Source organism: Rutilus rutilus (assembly GCF_951802725.1).
Source record: "Rutilus rutilus genome assembly, chromosome: 1".
NCBI classification, from domain to species: domain Eukaryota; kingdom Metazoa; phylum Chordata; class Actinopteri; order Cypriniformes; family Leuciscidae; genus Rutilus; species Rutilus rutilus.
Window position 1 is genome coordinate 22,490,555 of NC_140209.1, and position 18,227 is coordinate 22,508,781.

The 18,227-nt window shown below is 37.0% G+C and overlaps 1 protein-coding gene across 1 annotated transcript; it reads right to left on the bottom strand.

Annotated features, from left to right (window-relative positions):
- Positions 1-3,012: 3,012 nt before the first annotated feature.
- Positions 3,013-18,026, bottom strand: LOC311291964 (GTPase IMAP family member 8-like). Its single transcript, XM_084411349.1, has 3 exons — positions 17,738-18,026; positions 12,925-13,499; positions 3,013-4,456 (listed from the first exon to the last, which is right to left on the bottom strand). The coding sequence occupies exons 2-3, from the start codon at positions 13,484-13,486 to the stop codon at positions 3,033-3,035; spliced, it is 1,986 nt and encodes a 661-aa protein (XP_084267475.1). The 5' UTR covers positions 13,487-13,499; positions 17,738-18,026; the 3' UTR covers positions 3,013-3,032.
- Positions 18,027-18,227: the final 201 nt, after the last annotated feature.

An 18,227-nucleotide genomic window follows, 5' to 3' on the forward strand; every position in this document is an offset into this window, starting at 1 on the left:
CTCTTACTTTTGCAGAAAAGTTATTATCTACAGCAAGGGTCACCAGACTCTGTCCTGGAGGGCCGCTCTCCTACAGAGTTTAGCTTCAACCAGCTCAAACACACCTGCTTGAAGTTTTGTGTATGCCTAGTGCAGGGGTAGGGAAGTTCGGTCCTAGAGAGCCGCTGCCCTGCAGAGTTTAGCTCCAACCCTAATCAAACACACATGAACAATCTCATCAAGATGTTCAAGGAATTCTCAAAGCAGGACTCGCTTGCTGCATCCTGCGGTGGACATCCAACTGTAAAGACAGAAGCCACGTCTGTGACCAATAGGTAGGGTAGGATAGGTTTTAGGTGGGTTTCAATATGTAGGTAGAAGAATGGAGAGGATAGAATAAAGAATGAGGATATTTTAGGAAAAGTTTTAATGGACAGACAAATATATAGAGCACTAATTGCGTTTATATATGATTCAGGCAGGCCTGGGGTGGGTAATCGGGAGAATCGGGAGAATTCTCGGTGGGCCGCTTCATATTTGTCACGTTAGTTACATTAGGCTACATTAGGCATCTCGATCTGATTTCGAGATCGCCCAAAACGTCCGGGATTCGGCTTTTGCGTTCTACAGTCGCCATTCATCATGTTTACTGTGGTGGTAAGCAGGACGTGGCTGAGGGGCGCGGGAGAACGGCGCGAGGCCGGTGGCGTGATTACTGATGAGCGAGACCTGCGAGACGCATCAGTCTTGCATCTCACGGAGGAGCGGGTATTTTCTTAGCAGTGTTAAAACGCACATCAACCAATCACTTGTTTAACGTTCATGTAAACACTACATTCAGATTCACCAATCGGAATGAATTCAGTTAGACTGAAACAAAAGGTGAGCATGTAAACAATGAATGGCGACCGCAGAAAGCAAAAGCTGAATCCCGGACATTTTGGACGATCTCGACGGCCGGACATGTCCGGGAAAAAGTGTATGGTAACCCCTACTACTCAGCTTTCTTCGTCCATGTTTTCTGCAGGTTTCTGCCGGTGAAATCAAACGTACTCGCACTGATCTGTGATAGGTCTGTTAGCGCATTAGCTCCAACCCCCTATGGGTGGGTTTGAAAGGGTGGGAACTAGTGCTTGTAGTCTTAACAGAAATCCCCCCCCCCCCCCTTACACTTCCTCCTACAATGACGCAAAATTACGATTTTTGCGTCATTGTAGGAGGAAGTGTAAAGAGGTAAATACAGATTTCTCTCGTCTCAGGGGAAAATGAGAAAATGTTATACGACCATTCAATAGTATGACTGGGTTTCTAACATTGCAAAGCTTAATGCAAATGGGTGGAGTGTTCCTTTAAAGGTGCATTGCGCGAGAGTCTGAGTTTTCGCAGAACTACGCCCCCTCTGGCGGCAAGCGAAACTGCAACCAGAGGTGTGCACGCTCACGGACCACACGCACACGCACGCTTGCACGAGCTCGAGCTGGTCATAACCCAAGGAGCATCAGCCGCACAAATCTTTTGTTTACAATCATAATGTCTTCAGAGGTAATAAAGTTTTAAATCTGCAAGTAATTTAAAATATGTGAAAGGAAAGGCAATTGAGTAAATAACACACTTATGTGTGAGGGAAAAAATGGGGGTAGTAGAAAACTTCGTTTTTTATTCCCATCTATCTCCATGTTGAACTGTGTTATGTGTTTACTGTATCCACTTATGACTATTATTATGGAAACACGTTCATGAACAATATAAGTTATAACTTTGTAAAAGCTCAAAATTGTAATCATGATACCATACCATACAGTCGGTCAACAAAGTACACCCAAATGTCTCAAGGTAATAAACAATCAAGTGGCACTATGACGTTACCATAAAAGCCAAACAGGCTAATCCGCCGAAGATTTGCGGGGGTTTAGCCTGTTTTATTGATCAGCTAAGTAGCATATTCCAATAGCAATACATCGTAATTAAGCAGTAATTTGCTCAAAATTTGTGTCTAAGTATCTAACTTATATATCAGCATTTTATATCACAATCATTCTGAACCTGATCACTGACAATGGTAAGTTAGTAAAACCTATTCCGATTGTACATTTATCTAGCTTACGCTAAAGCATTACACATTTTATGGATCGTCATTTATTGTCATTATTGGCCGTATCAGACATTAGAGAATGGGATATATCTTACCTTTTTATCAAGAAAAAAGCCAACTGAGGATCCCGTTTGAGCCCTAGAGCAGACCGGAGATCTCTCCATTTGTTGAAAGCCTTCCCTATGTTTACTCTCGTCTTACCCCGACGCCTGTCTGACTCCAGTTTGGACCTTTTGGTTGCACTAGACAAAAGTTCTCTTTTTTTTTTTATCTTACGTGGAGTTTGCGTTGGTGTTTGAAATGAACTACAAGCCGGTCTCTTAGAATCCATTTTCTACGGAGAATGGCGGCGTCGGCGCATACACAATCACAAACCTGCCAGACATATGAGCGTGCCGTGAACGCGCATGACGTCACGCCCAGTCTCAGATTCCGACCCGAATCCCTCTTATTTATTTTACTGTACAGGATTATAGAGGCAATCGCAGTGATCAGAGAAGGGCTCAGTCAGCCCATCAGGCAATTGTTTAAGCATGTATGGGTTAGAAAACGGGTATTTTTAACATGAAAAGTTGCGCAATGCACCTTTAAGTATCTAATTAACTCCACAACTGCTTCAGTGTTACTTTTAACACCCTGCTGGTAATTCCCATATGAACACCGGGGAATTTACTGTGAGTAATCATGAAGACCTTGATGACGTTGTTCAGGTGTGTTTGATTAGGGTTGGAGCTAAACTCTGCAGGACAGCTTGCTCTCCAGGAACAAATTTGGTGACCCTGATCTACCGGATTACCTACAACAAACTAGAAAGGAAAATAAAGGAAAAATAAATGATTGAACTAAAGGAAATTTCAAATCATAATATTTGGATAAATTTTTTATTACATAGTTTTGTGTATATATGAAATCATTCTTTAAACAAGTTCTGATCAGAGACTAGAGTGCCAACAGTGACTGCTCAACTAGCATCTTCACTAGTAGCAGATCCAACAACAGCTCCAACAACACCTCCACCAACAACTCCAACAACAGCTCCACCAACAGCTCCAACAGCAGCTGCTACACCAGTTCCAACAGCAGCTCCAGTAGCAACAGCAGCTCCAGTAGCAACAGCAGCTCCAGTAGCAACAGCAGCTCCAGTAGCAACAGCTCCAGTAGCAACAGCTCCAACAGCTGCTCCAGCAGCAGCTTGAGCAGAAGCTGCTGCACCAGCTCCAGCAGCAAGAGATTTAACACCAGCTAAAAGAGCATTTGTAATAATAGAACCTGCAAGAGTACTTCCTCCACCACTAGCAGTTGCTATTAAAGCTCCAACACCAGCTCCAACTCCAGTTAAAACAACAGCTCCAGCAAACATTCCACCAAGAACAAAAGCTGACATGCAAAAATGACGCTTGTACTTGGAAATAAAAGGTAAAAATCCACTCTGGCTTGTTGTATGTCTTTCTAATTTCGACTGTAACTCTGCTCTGATTGTCTCCTCTTTCTCTTTTAGCATTCTCTCAATCCGCTCTTGTATGCGTTCCTCTTGTTTTCTCTGTTCTTCCTCACTGGGTCTCTCTGCTTTAAGTCTTTCATATTCAGCTTTCATCTCTGCTCTGATTCTCTCCTCTGTCTCCTTTCTCACTCTCTCAATCTCCTCTTGTACTTGCTTCTCCACTTGTTGTTTTCTCTTCTTTTCCTCTCTCTTTCTCTGCTCTTCTTCCTCTCGCCTGAATCTCTCAGCATCTTCATACATCTCATTACTGTAATGTCCTCCTCCGTTCTGCTCTATCATTGTGTCAATCTTCTTCAGTAGATCATTCACCTGATCTCTGTTATTCACATCTTTATTGTTGAAGATGTGAAATCTGCCTCCACACTGATCAACTAGACGTCTTAATGCACTATTCTCCTCAACCAGTTCCTCTACTGTCTGTTCTTCTAGCAGATCTCCATGAGTGAAGAGAATGGTGGAGTATTTTAACACCTCCTGACCAAACATCATCTCAATCATCTGAGGAATCTGCTGCTCATGTTCAGTGAATCTGTCAATTACTCTGAACACAATGATAAAAGCATGCGGTCCAGGACTGGATATATAAACACTTTTCGCTATTTCCACCATTATCTCCTCAGGTTTGATAGAAGTGTCAAAGAATCCAGGAGTATCAACTATAGACACAGATCTTTCTGAAACAGTGGTGTGTTTCTCTGAACATTCACTGGTTACTGAACTTGTACCCCTCACAGATTTAAACACTTTCTGTCCTAGTATTGTGTTTCCAGATGCACTCTTCCCAACTCCACTTTTACCCAGCAGAACAATCCGTCTGGATGAGAGACTGTCAGCAGGAATATTCTGGATGGTGATGGGAATCCTTTTCTGTGTTTTTTTTGACACTGTATACAAAAAAAAAAAAAACAAAAAAAAAAAAACAATTATATATATACAAATATAAATATAAAAAAAAACCCCACCTACAACAAATTATGTGTTTTAGTAGACACTGTTTCAAAAACCACAAACTCAGATAAAAAGCCAAGTGTCAAATGTCCCAACCAAAGGGAACACAGATCACCATAATGGTGACCAACCATTTTCAATAAAACATCAACATCTAGACCTCTGTTAATTCTCCCAAAGAAATTTAGCTAAGATCTTCACAAATTTATCGTCTTATTTTATTTGCAGTTGATTTCAGGCTGTGTGGTTTTAAGTCAGTTTTAGTTGAACCAACATCCCATTGTAACATTGATTCAACGCCATTACCATTGATTTTTTAGACGGCAGTGTTTCGTTTCAGGTCAACATTATGGTGATCAGTGTTTGCTTTAGTTGACTCTTGACCCTTTTCATTTTTTTTTTTTTTTTTTGTAAATTTTTCTCTGGTTGTCCCAACATTGTATTCATATAACATATTTGTTACTGCAAGTAAAATGATTCACTGATGTCATTCAGAGTCTAAATACTTGCCTATATGCTAATATCTCATTTTAGTATTGGAGACAGTATCCCAGAAACTCTACAGTTCCAGATCCAACAACAACATGAATAATTTTGAAAATACTTTGTACATATGAGCTATTGTGCTTAGACACACAGACATCAAGAATCAGCATATGAATCTCAACAATGGTGACAATAAACACATCTGTATACTCATTGAACACTTTTTTGTCCAACTGTTAAGTAGTAAGAAGTTATTGTTATTGTTCAAATTAAGTGTAACTGAAATATTGCAAATATCATAAAATATCTTTATTTTATAAAAATAAAGTATAGATGTCCACAGTGGTCTGAAAGTCCCAAGTCCTGCAGTATTTTTATTTTATTTTGAGTATGATTGACAAAAATAGGTTGCTGTAAGCTATCTTGGCATGTTCCCAAAATTGTGACTAGGTTGCTGTAAAATGCCAATTGCTTTTCTATCTAGAATTTATTATTATGAACATCACCTTTGGGTCACATCACCATACTGATTTTGACCCCCACCCCCACTTTTTCAATGGCAATTTTTAATTTCAAAGTGCAATAAAGTGTAATGGCTCGAAGTCAGTAGTTCTTGCATTTCTCTTTTTTTTCTGTTCTTGTTGTTTCTCTTTCCTTAAATGATTCTGCTTATTAACATCAGTTTTTTTCAATAATGCTCAATCATCACTTAATCAATCACTTAATTATCTCATTAACTTCAACACTGCTTCAGTGTTAATTTTAAAGTCCATCTGAAATCAAAATGGACCCTATTTACTTTGTTAGCGAATATTACTAGTCTTGTGGAGAACAATTAATCCGTGCAAGTTAACCCCCTGGGGTCGGCGGTATCGCCGGCGATACCAGCTCGCTTTTTTTTTTCAGTTCAAAAGAGATTAATTTTGCTCTGTTCACTTTGATATTACAAACATGTAATACATCAATCGATTCTGTTAAGTGTGTATTATTTTTGTGTATACTCACAATAAAAACAAAGTGTTGTGCTTTTTGCCAAATAAAGAAAAATAAACATGATGTGAGTTCTGCTTTCTCTCTGTCAGTGTAGTCCATTCTGAAACGCGTCCGAAAATGAAAAATAACTCAGCGAATACTCAGTCAAACAGACATACAGACACACAGGCATGAAGCTTGAATTTTCTTCTTTTAAATTAAGTAATTTATATAAAAAACAAATATTCTCTGTTCATGTAATCTGTACGAAAAGAGCAAGATGTCAGTCGTTCTCATCTTATCTAATTATTTTTAATGTGACCCCGTCCACGGAGAGCGCACGCTATTCAAACGCAAATGACTGAGGCAATCGATGCAAACTGTGAGCGCCCCCATATCAGCTCGAGAAAACGCAAGTTTAATCAGATCTATATTATATATATATAAATATATATAAAATACTATTTTTGTCAAAAATAAAGTCAGCAACTAAGATGTTAGCTGTTCCAATGTTGGCTATATTCTAATGAATAGATATGTTAAAATGTAGGCCTATAATAATTTTTTTACAAAGAAAGAGTACACTGTAAAAAATTATGCAGGAGGGTGTTAAATTCAACCTGTGCAAATCATATATATTTTACTTAAGTATATTAGTTAGCAAGAAAAATATATTAAAATGGGTACATTCTAACTACACTACCTATTTTTTAACAGTAATATCGGCAACCTTAAAATAATGAGTAAAACATACCCCAATTTATTGGTTCAGTGGTCGCAAATTGCACATGCGCCAACTTCAACGTCCAGGCGGGAATCACGGAATTCAAATTCAACGTCTTCTAGCGGGACCACGAAGCTTTGAGCTCAAGGTAAGTTTTGTTTGTTATTGTTGTTGTTTATCGTGTTGATATAACATAACGCATATGTTAACTTATTTAATGGTAAGATTTACTGTAGCCTACCAAAAGATTTGTAATGTGCTCGCTTCTGTTATCTTGTCGGCGCGGCGCCACAACCATAGCTGAGGATGGTCGATTTCGCGTAGTTCCAGGGTCATATAACTGTTACACCTGCAAATGCGAGTAAAAATCTACATTCATGAGTATATTATTAGTGTTATGTACATGGCTAAAATTAGTGAACAAAGAGCAGCGCGCATTGCATCTGTGTGTTTGACAGAGAGAGACGTTGACGAGTTGACGTCCTGATGACAGGGTAACGTAAGGCGATCAAGGCAGAGTAAAACTGTTTGTGGTTTGCTGGATAATTAATTTTAAGGTTTCCTTGCATTTATATGATGATCTCTGTGTTAGAAGGGATCAAATCATAATGTACTTTTATTATTGTTATTTTTTACGGAGATATGATAATTGTGTGCATTTATGTTGGGTTCTTTCACTTATGTCAAAAACGGTTTTGTGTTAATAATAGGCATTATTTTACAAACTACTTAATATAGTTATTTTAATATATTTGGGCAATTTGTGCATGTTTTCGCTTGGGTTCGCAATGTGCTTAATTCGTTATCCATATCCTCATTTAACGTACACAAAATTGTTCACATATTATGCTAGCATATCACCTAGCTTTACCTGCTGCTCTCCTCTTTTGATTTTGCATCATGCAGATGTAATTATGCATCATGCAATAGCAGTGTTGTTGTTGTTTTTTTAAGCAAGATGCAGCTTACAGTGATTTAAGCCTAAATGCAGTTAATTTATGTCTGGATTAAATCTATAATCAAAAATGTATAATTAAAACATTTCTTACTTTCTTTTTCTTCCACAGAAAGATCTTTATGAAAACATTTGAAGACCGTGCAAGAAGAAAGTTCAGCCACAGACTGTTTCATCCATCCCATGAAGGCGTTTATTTTGAATGGGAAGTGTTGAAGAAGTTTTATAACGTAAGTGGTAAAACTTTACAATAAGGTTTCATTTGTTAACATTAGTTAATGCATTAATTAAGATGGACTATTAATGAGCAATACAGTATTAATCTTTACTAATCTACAGTCGTTCATTGTTCATATTAGTTCACAGTGCATTATAATGTTAACAACTTTTTATAATAATAATTAATTGATAAATGCTGAAATTAACATGAACTAAGATTAATAAATGCTGTAGAAGTGTTGTTCATTCTTCGTTCATGTTAACTAAAGTAGTTAAAGTGATAGTTCACCCAAAAATTAAAGTTGTCATTAATTACTCGCCTTCATGTCGTTTCAAACCTGTAAGACCTTCTTTTATCTTCAGAACACAAATAAAGATATTTTTAATGAAATCTGAGAGATTTCTCTCCCTCCATTGAGTCTACAACCACTCCATTGACTCTTCAAAAAGTTCATGAAGATATTGTTAAACGAATCCATATGAATGTCGTGGTTTAGTTCAAATTTTCTGAAGAGAGACGATCCTTTTTATGATAAACATATTAAATTTAGGCTTTTATTCACATAAACATTGTTCAGCGAACAAATAGAAGCTCATTGGTTCTTGCTTAAGCTCAAACGTGTACGAGAATGAACCTCATTGATTCTCGCACATCAAGGGAACATGTTTGAGCTTCCGTTTACCACAACTGATGTTGAGTTGATGAATGTTTATATGTGAATAAAAGACTACATTTAATCTGTTCATCATATAAAGTGATTGTCTTTCTTCAGAACATTTGCGCTAAACCACTTAATTCATAAGGATTAGTTTTACGATCTCTTTATGAACTTTTTGAAGCTTCAAAGTGGTACAGTAGTTGTGTAGACTGCAAATGGAGGGTCAGAAATCTCTCAGATTTCATCAAAAAGATCTTTATTTGTGAACGTAAGTCTTACGGTTTGGAACGACATGAAGGTAGCCTAAATGATGACAGAATTTAAAAGTTTTGGGTGAATAACCATTTAACTAATGAAACCTTATTGTAAAGTGTTATCACGTGAGTGAAATTAAGTTGTATGTTGCTTAAAATTGGTGATGAATAATGGTTATTTTTTTACCTACATTAATTTGTGTTAAATTTATAACAAATTTAATGTTTGTTATCCATATTACATGTCAGTCCATTAAGGTAAATGAGATCTGTTTGAAATAACAAAATGTGAGAGAGATTTAAGACTGTTGCTTTTAATGTATATTCTGACTTCCCATTATTTTTAAATGGAAAGTGTTGAAGAAGTTGTATGTTATATGAATGTAAGAGAGCTCTTTTGTAGTTCCTTTGTTAGTTTGAAATGTTAGTTTTTTGGTCAATAAAAAAGTAATAGATGAAATATCCTGTGTCTGGCCATTTTTAGGTAAATTTAACCATCTCTGAATAAGTAATGTTTAATTATTTCTATTGACTTATTATTATTATTAATACAAATTTAGTAGATGGACTTTTGCCTGCTAACAATAGAGTAATTATTACTCAGTAATTAGTTGTGTAATGTATTGAGAATTATTAGGTAGACTTTACCTAATTTTGTTTAGTATGTCATAGCCATTAAATGTAGGTACTCTTTATTCAAAAATTTGGGTTGAAATCTACCCAAACAAAGTGAGTGCAAATTTTTACCTCAATTTTATTGGGTAGATTCTATAGGTTTATTTTTACAGTGTACACTTGAAATATTGTTGGAATTGTAATTATTTTTGTAATTGTAACCTTTTTAATAAAATAGCTAAACATATTTACAAGATAGATGTAAGCAAAATCTTAAATGGTCAATATAAGTCTTTTTCTAAATATATATTTTGTCCTTGCACTGGCTCAGTCAGTGTCACACCTGAATAAATGGCTCATTATGCAAGACATTACGCATAATGGCTGGGACATTGTATTCTCAGGTGTAAACCACTCCTCCTTCACGCCCTCCTCACATATTGGCTTTCCAAGCAAAACCTGTCTTACACAATTTAAATCAATGTATTGTTTTATGTGAACGATAAAGCAAGACTATTTTCACATAATTTTGAAGCCAGAACTCGAAGCGACAACATCCATTAGTCAAAAGTCTTGTGGACACATATTTAGTACGTGTTTTGTGGTCTTATTTCAGCAACTTTCATTTTTATTTTTTTCAATAACCACGCATAAACATTATTCTCTTAAAAATACAAACATCTACATACATGTTGCTCGCATGTTATGGTAGCCCTGTTTGTGCTTTATAGAGTGAATTTACACCTTTGCCATTATCATGTTTATAAATAACTGAAAAAAGCACAAATGTCAGGGCATGTCAAAACATCCCAAGGGCAAACACCTTAGACCCCAGAGGGTTAATGCACAGAAAAAAAATTGTTTGACGTGGTAATCTTTAATCAAAATCTGAAAAGTTACTTCCGGTCTGGAATGGCGTTCCTTCTCTGATGATGTAGGTTTGACGGCTTAGGTTGGGAAACGCTATATTTGCGTAAAAATATTTGCGTTCTCTCGCAAAACTTTGCGCTCCCTCGCAAATCTTTTGCGTTCTCTTGCAAAACCTGTTGTGAGTTTGGACAATCACTTCCTGTTTAATGTCCCGCTGGCAGTGTTTCAGAGCTCCATATACGTTAACAATGAACCGAGTCATAGAGTTTGATTTTTGGCGTACAAATATATAGAAATAGCTTTTGCATGATAATTCCTAACTGAATTTGATGGCATTACACTGTATAACAGTGTGAAGTTATTTCATCAATAACCTAATCAATCATTTTCATCAATTTCCTAATAACAGTGAAGTTATTGATTTTGTTTCTTAATAAATAATCATAAAAAGTATTAATTGTTATCAAACTAAGTGTTGTTGTGTAACCAGTAGGAGACCAGTGATGTGTGAACTGAATTTGGTGACAGTACAGTGTGTTACAGTGAAGTTATTGAATATTTTTCATAATGTAAAATGTGCAAAAGGGTTTTAGGTTTTGCACTTTGCCGACGATCCCTTTGGACTTGTATCTCTGCCGCCTGCTCATAGAGATCAATTTATGAAGCTCGTTTTTTAGTAAATTTGGGTTGTAGCTCGTTGTCTACGTTACTATGATTGGAAAGAGGTGTCATTTGTTTAGATCAAGAGTTATTGATCTGGGATATTTGAATCTGTGAATCCAACTTTTCTGAACTCCTTCAATTAAAGCCCATGTTGCAGGTTTTTTTTTTTTTTTTTATTAATATAACCTTGTATGAAAATACCATATGAAAAGTAAATGCAGGATTAAAAATTGTTTTGCAAGACATAAGGGCACACATTTAATAGAAAACGTGACAGTTTCCTTGACCGTGTTGAAAAAAAGCTTTTTTTCACCATCGCGTCATATGACGTCACATGAGGTAGTCGTTTGGCTCTGCGTTCACGCTCAGTGCAGAGATAGGTTGGTATTCAGTTGGAGCGGTCGTGATTCAGTGTGTTTTCTGTGCTTATTGTATTTCAGTTAATCATCGTCATGGTAAATGATTGTGAATTATGGCCTGTCAGGACATCGAGTCCACAGGTTTCCGAATAAGAAAAAGGACGGTGCAATCTTCCGTGCCAGTGTGCGTTTTGTGCCGGGTAAGAGACGGGACTTCACTTCTGCTTCTGCTTTGAAAAACGCGGTAGTGTGGACCGAATGATTATAATCCCGGCGATATGTGCACACTGTCCCGGCTCCTTCATCGGGTCGCCCGGTGACGGTCCGCCGTCAGCATGTGGTTCGGCCGCCAGCGGGAAACATGAAGCTCACAGATCTGTCAGAGATCACTTACTGTACATCTGTTTTACAAAATGTGCCTTGTCTTAATTTAATTCATTAACATATCCTACATAAACTTGTAATGTAATGCATTTATGTGTTTGTTATTAGTCTGCAGCCGACACTATTATTATAAATATAATATATTATGTTCTATAATTCATTTTCAATCTGTACAAACCGACTTTAATGTTTGTGTTGGCTGTTTCTACATATAAAGTTTTTATACAGTAAGACAGTTGTGATTGTGATCATTTTTTTTATTCATCGTCACCAAATGGGTCAATTCAAAGCCTTTATAAAGTCCCTCTTCCTCTGGAAACTGTCTCCTAATGGCTGACACACACAACACATGCAGGTAAGGGTCTAAGTACTAGCTTTGCTATTGCCTGATACATGATGATAATAATCTGTACAGTATTGTGATCTGAGCATAGTGTTATACATATCGTCGGCTAACGTGAATACATCTATAAGCTAACACTGTTCTCTCGCCCTGTTCTCCTCACCACAACTCACCGTTGTTCTGTCTAACCCTGGCCTGTCCTGCTCACTTGGCTTCATATCAGGCTCATAATTATATGATATCATCATATATATCAATTATATATGAATTATATATCATACGAGTAAACATTTAGGCTACAATTCCCCCAGCTTTCCGAGCTGTCATTGCGATCCATTGCTTTCCTATTGTTTACTTTGACCGCTATACCTCATGTTACGTCACTTCAGGTTCGGCGGTTTAAGCGATTTTCAAATGCGGAAGTAAAAATTTCTCACAAAAACGACTCCAGAAGCCTAAATAGCGTTTTATAAGTATATGTTTATATTTAAATCTATGTTAAATATATGTTTATATTTAAATCTTATATTAGAGTCCAAGTTCAAACTCTATGACTCGGTCCATTGTTAACGTACGGAGCTCAAAGTGAATTAAACAGGAAGTGTTTGTCCGAGCTCACAACAGGTTTTGGGAGAGAATGCAAATATCCTTGCGAGACAATGCAAAAGTTTTGTGAGGAAACGCAAAGTTTCTCAGAGAACGCAAAAGATGTGAAAAATATTTTTTCTCCCATACCAAATTTTTTCCACCATCTCCCTTTGGGGCTCCGTAGCAAACAGATATTGTGGCAAGAACAACAAATGAATGAATGAATTAATGTATAAATAGGAAAGTTAACTTGATTCCTACTCTACTTATATGATCCAGAACATTCACATTAAATCTAGTTAAATATACTTACGATTCTCGAAGTTCCTCTGGAAAACTTTAGATATCAGAGAATTCACTTGGAGACTAGGTCCTTTTTTGTTGTTGATCACATGGAATCTGCCCTCATATTTCTGAATGAGTTTCTTCAAGCTTTCAATTTCCTTTATGCTCTTGTTTTCATCTCCCAGTTCATCTGTAAAGAGAATCCAGGCGTTCTGCATGCCTGTTTCTCCCAGCAGCTCCTCAATCTTCTCCACAGTTTCTTGTTCTTCCTCAGTGAATTCGTCTGGCCGGAGAACGATGAGAAACGCACACAGACCTGATTCACATTTTTGCAGAACTTTTTCATATTTCCTCAGCTCTTTCTCACTCTCTGTACCAGAAAAACCTGGTGTGTCATAAACAGTGATTGGTAATCCACAAACAGCACCGACTTCAGCAGCAACATCTCGAGTGACTGAAGTGGAGCTTTTCTTTGTTGTGAAAGCTTCTCGTCCCAGTATTGTGTTTCCTGATGCACTTTTCCCAACTCCTGCTTTTCCCAGCAAGACCAAATTTAAATGCAGATTTGGCATGACGTTTGTCTTCTCCATTTTATTTTGTAACCTATAAATAAATAAAAATCAACATGGTGTAAGAGGAAACAATTTACATGAAATAATTTACCATCGGAAACGTTCCGTTTCAAAATGTTCTGTCCAAAATATCAGTAAAGCCTACTAGATCATTTTGTTGTTACTTTAAAATTGGAGTATATTTTTAAATCTGTAATTTTACTTGTAACCAAGTACATATTTAGCTATTTGTAAAATCACATTGTGTTACCGAGTACAATTTTATTTTATTTTCAAATTTTTAACCGGATTTTCGGTAGCCAATAAAAATATCCGATCGTAAATGGACTGATAAAAACCCTGCTATTTGGACTCAAAAAGGCCGCCACAGGTTTTGCTGATCATAATTGAAGGAGGCAAGGAGCTCAGGGTGATTAATGGACTGACAGTTTGGAGAAACAACAAGTAGTGTTGTTAAAATATCTATATTTTGATATTTTATATAAATGTCTGCTTATAATAAATCTGATTTGTTTTATATAAAATTAGCCCATGATTTACTCACCCTAGAGCCATCATGACATTCTTCTTTTTTAGACGAATATTTCAGAGTTATATAAAAACATGTCCTGGCTCTCCCAAGCTTGATAATGAGAGGGAATGGGTGTCTGTGAATGGGTGGCTTCTAAACTGAAGCGATGCATTTGTGTGAATGAAAAAATTCCATATTTAAAACTTTATCGACTAAAATAACATTTATATAGCACTATCTTAACTAGTGTTGACCTGATTTCCGCTTGTTCGGTTTGACATTAAGGTCTGTTTCTTGTGGCAGAAAATGCGTTCCTGAACTGAATGATATAAGAATCAGCAGAGGTGTAAAGTCCAGGGCTGCGTTCAGCGCCGACAAAACGTTGCACAACGTTTTTTAAACAGAAACGGTGATGCGTTGAACACACTGTTCTGATGACGCAAGAGTTGCAACTATGGCAGCTGAGAAGGCCATTCTTTGTGTTCTTTGTGAAGAATTTTCGGAGCCTGATGAAGTCGGTATAAATATGTGTTTAATACTACAAAATATGCCCGATGTTACAGTTACTGCACTTGCCGCCCAGAACAAAAGAGAACATCCCAATCGAGTGAAGGGATTGCTGAAACTGAAATGGAAGCACACATCTTACCTAATTCAGACTAAAACACATCTATTAGCCTCACATGCTGACTTTATTTGTAGTTCATACTGTTTTAATACCCTGTATTTTCTTTCTCATTTTTAGGAAAAGCACTTAATTACCATTGTTTATTTCTATACCAAATGTCATACACTTGCAATGAAGCTAAAAATATAAACAACTACATCATTATGTTGATATCCTGTATTTTTACAATAAAACGTACGACAAACATGTCTTCTAATATCCTCAGTTGTTGCGTATACCGAGCTGCATCGAACACATTTGTAAATTACTTTCCTTGAACCCATTGTGTGAGTTCACTTTAATACCACGTGCTTTATATACATGTTGCTGCTGATTGGACTGCAGTTCTGACACACCCACCAAACAAGAGAAAACGTATCTCAAACCCTGTTGCACACCGGTGCACGCCGTTTCCAGGAAACATGACGTTCAACCCGGAAACCGTAGCAAAACGTTGCGCACCGTTTTGAACTTGAACATGCCCCAGGTTCAGAAAGTAAAAGTCCTCCTCAGTATTTTGTTCCAATCAGATGGATTTGCTAATTCAGACAGGAGACAGAACTAATGGGCTTTATGCACAGCTGCACTAGCCTACTTCCTGAACTTCAGCCAGCTCTTTGTTTACTGTCTGCCATTATTGGACAAACTGATTAATCCAGGTGTGCCTGACCTCAGTAACAATAATCAGACACACCTGGATTAATCAGTTTGTCCAATAATGGCAGACAGGAAACAAGAGAGCTGGCCGGTAGTTCAGGAAGTAGTGCAGCTGTGCATAAAGCCCATTAGTGAAATCAGCTGACTGAGTCCATGGGTGGAATAAACATATGGCAGGATTTTTACTCTGTGACCTCTGGATTACCCACCTCTGCTAGGGAATACACAGCCATGGATATTGGATATATGTTATAGGGCTATACAGCCATCTACTGGTTACACAACAGTATTACAGATGATAAATGCTGCATGACTGAGGTAAATATTTAGCACTGTAAAATCCATTTAAACATTTATATAATTTGTTTGAAATAAATATTTTAAGTCTGCAACTTGTTACTGTATGTGGGAGTTCAAAGCAGTTTGTATTGTTAGATTATAATACATTTCCTCTCTCATTGTCCAGGGACTGGAGCAACTTTTCCATAAACAAAATTCTGATGCTGACATAGTGGATGGAGTGATCCCAGCAGGGTATGCGCAAAAAATATAATGAGCAAAAATTGCAGTTTATATGAGTTTATATTGCAGTTTTGCTAAATATTCCTTTTCCAAACTGCCTAAAAAACCACCTCATGTGAGCATAAAAACTTTTTTTGTGAAATTGACGTGTTTCCATTGGCAGTATTTTCAATTTGCAATTTCAATTTTCGCAATTTGAAGGGGAAATAGGCTACTGTCATTCACAAATACTCTTTGTTGTTTTGTGGGACAGTAAAGTGTCCATAATGAAGATCAGCTGGTAGAAAGCTGTGCAGGTAAACCTCAAGAGGCACACTAGCGACTGATGTGAAGACTATGGTCTTTAGCCTCCTTATTAGTGTGCCCGTCTCCCATGCTGTCGACCATAGTTTGAGTCCCGCTTGGAGTGGGGGTGGTTTGGACCGGATGAGTTACAAATGCACACTTCATAATCTCTGTCAAAGGTGCTACTGTAGCAGCAGTCAGAGAGCTTGAACATTTTAAATATGTGGCAGTATTACTGTAGCTTCACAGCGTGTTTTCAGAACGCATCTGGAATCAACATCTTAGACAAGTTTTTTTTATAGTTTTAAATAGTTTCAGTTTTTTAACACTATGACGTCATTAATCATCTCCAGCAGTAAAAGTCGTCATCTTTTGTGTTCATGTCCAGATAGTTTTATTTGTTTTGATGAGATTTTTGGGTGTACATTAGGGATTTTTCCATTTAGACCGGGCGGGTTGTGGTACTTGGTAGAATGAAGGCAAGTTCATTTCGATTTAAAATAAGGAATCGGGTGAAAACTGTTTGATATAAGTGAAAAAAAAATTAAAAATGCCTGCGTAGTTGGCCTGTGCAGGCCCTGAAACACATCTACTGAACCCTTATGTAACAGGAAGTACACACACACACACACACACACACACACACACACACACACGCACACACACACACACACACACACACACACACACACACACACACACACACACACTCCAGTTGAAGTCCCCACTGGGATAAAAAAAAACATGAACACACACACACACAGCAAAATTACAAATTCTAAAAGAAATACAATATAATTATTGTTCTTATGTTTAAATAGTTTATTTGAATCACACATGAATAATCTTTCTTCATCATTAAATGGTTGCATAACTGAATTTGCTAGACAAATGTATCAAAGTTTGAGGGACCTAGCACAAACAACCACTGATGCTCAAACAAAAAGTGTTACTTCTATCCCCGGTCTAAAGTGAACGGACGTGTATATCAACAACTGAATGTTTGCTTTTGAATTATAGTGACTCTTTGTCATAATAGCAAATGGATATGCACACAGACGCATACATACAAGCATACATACACACACATACATAAACATGCGCACACACATACATACGAACACAATGCACTAGACACTTTAAAAAATTGCTGCTACTATACTTATAACTTATTGAAATGATCATGTGCCGAACGTTTGTATTGTGATTTTATATATAATTTTTAATAATTGTCTAGTGTTGTGTTAGGGTTTTTAACACCATGGGTCTGAGGGAAACGGAATTCCAATCCTCTTTATGTTCTGTACATAGAGTAAGAATTGACAAATATATTGAACTTGAACTTTGGTTTTGATTTGTCGCGACGCTTGCGATATAGGCTAGAGGTGACAGAAACGCTGAGAACTCAATTTGCATATTTCACCGCTATAAACAGGCATACTCTACTTTATTTGGGCAACTGTACATTTTTGTCTTTAAAGAATTGATTGGGTGGCTTCAATGAGGAAATAAACACCAAAGAAGAGAATTGTGGACACACTTCTTAAACCCACTTCACCTCAACACTTTCCATAACTTAATTAGGCTATAACAAGGGAAAATATGCTGCAGCAGTTATTAACCTTACCTGTCCAAAAATGTACGTCGGATACGTGAAATTGCAGGAGCCTTGCGTTGATATAAGACTGCAGAGATTGTCTGAGATGGTTGCTTTCGATTTCAAACTTATATGATCGAGCTTAACAATGTTGAAAGGCGGAGCAAAACCAGATGGAAGTTATAACTCAGACAAGCAAAGAGGGAGAAGTCGCATAATTAGTTCTGTGTGATTTTGTTTAGCTACTATCACACAACTTTATTAAAGAACCGCTATAAAGCCAAAACATTCTATGTTACCTTAAATTATACGTGTATCTCTGTAAGCTGCTTTGAAACAATCTACATTGTATAAATAAAGATGACTTGACTTGACTTGACATCATACATGCTTTTGATTGTCCAAACTAAACCTAAGCAAACTCTGGTTGTTTGCAGAGTAGCCTACATCGTTTTTTTTATTTTTTTTTATTTTTTATTGTGTTAATTGTGTAGGGCAGGCTATTAAACAGAACGAGAGA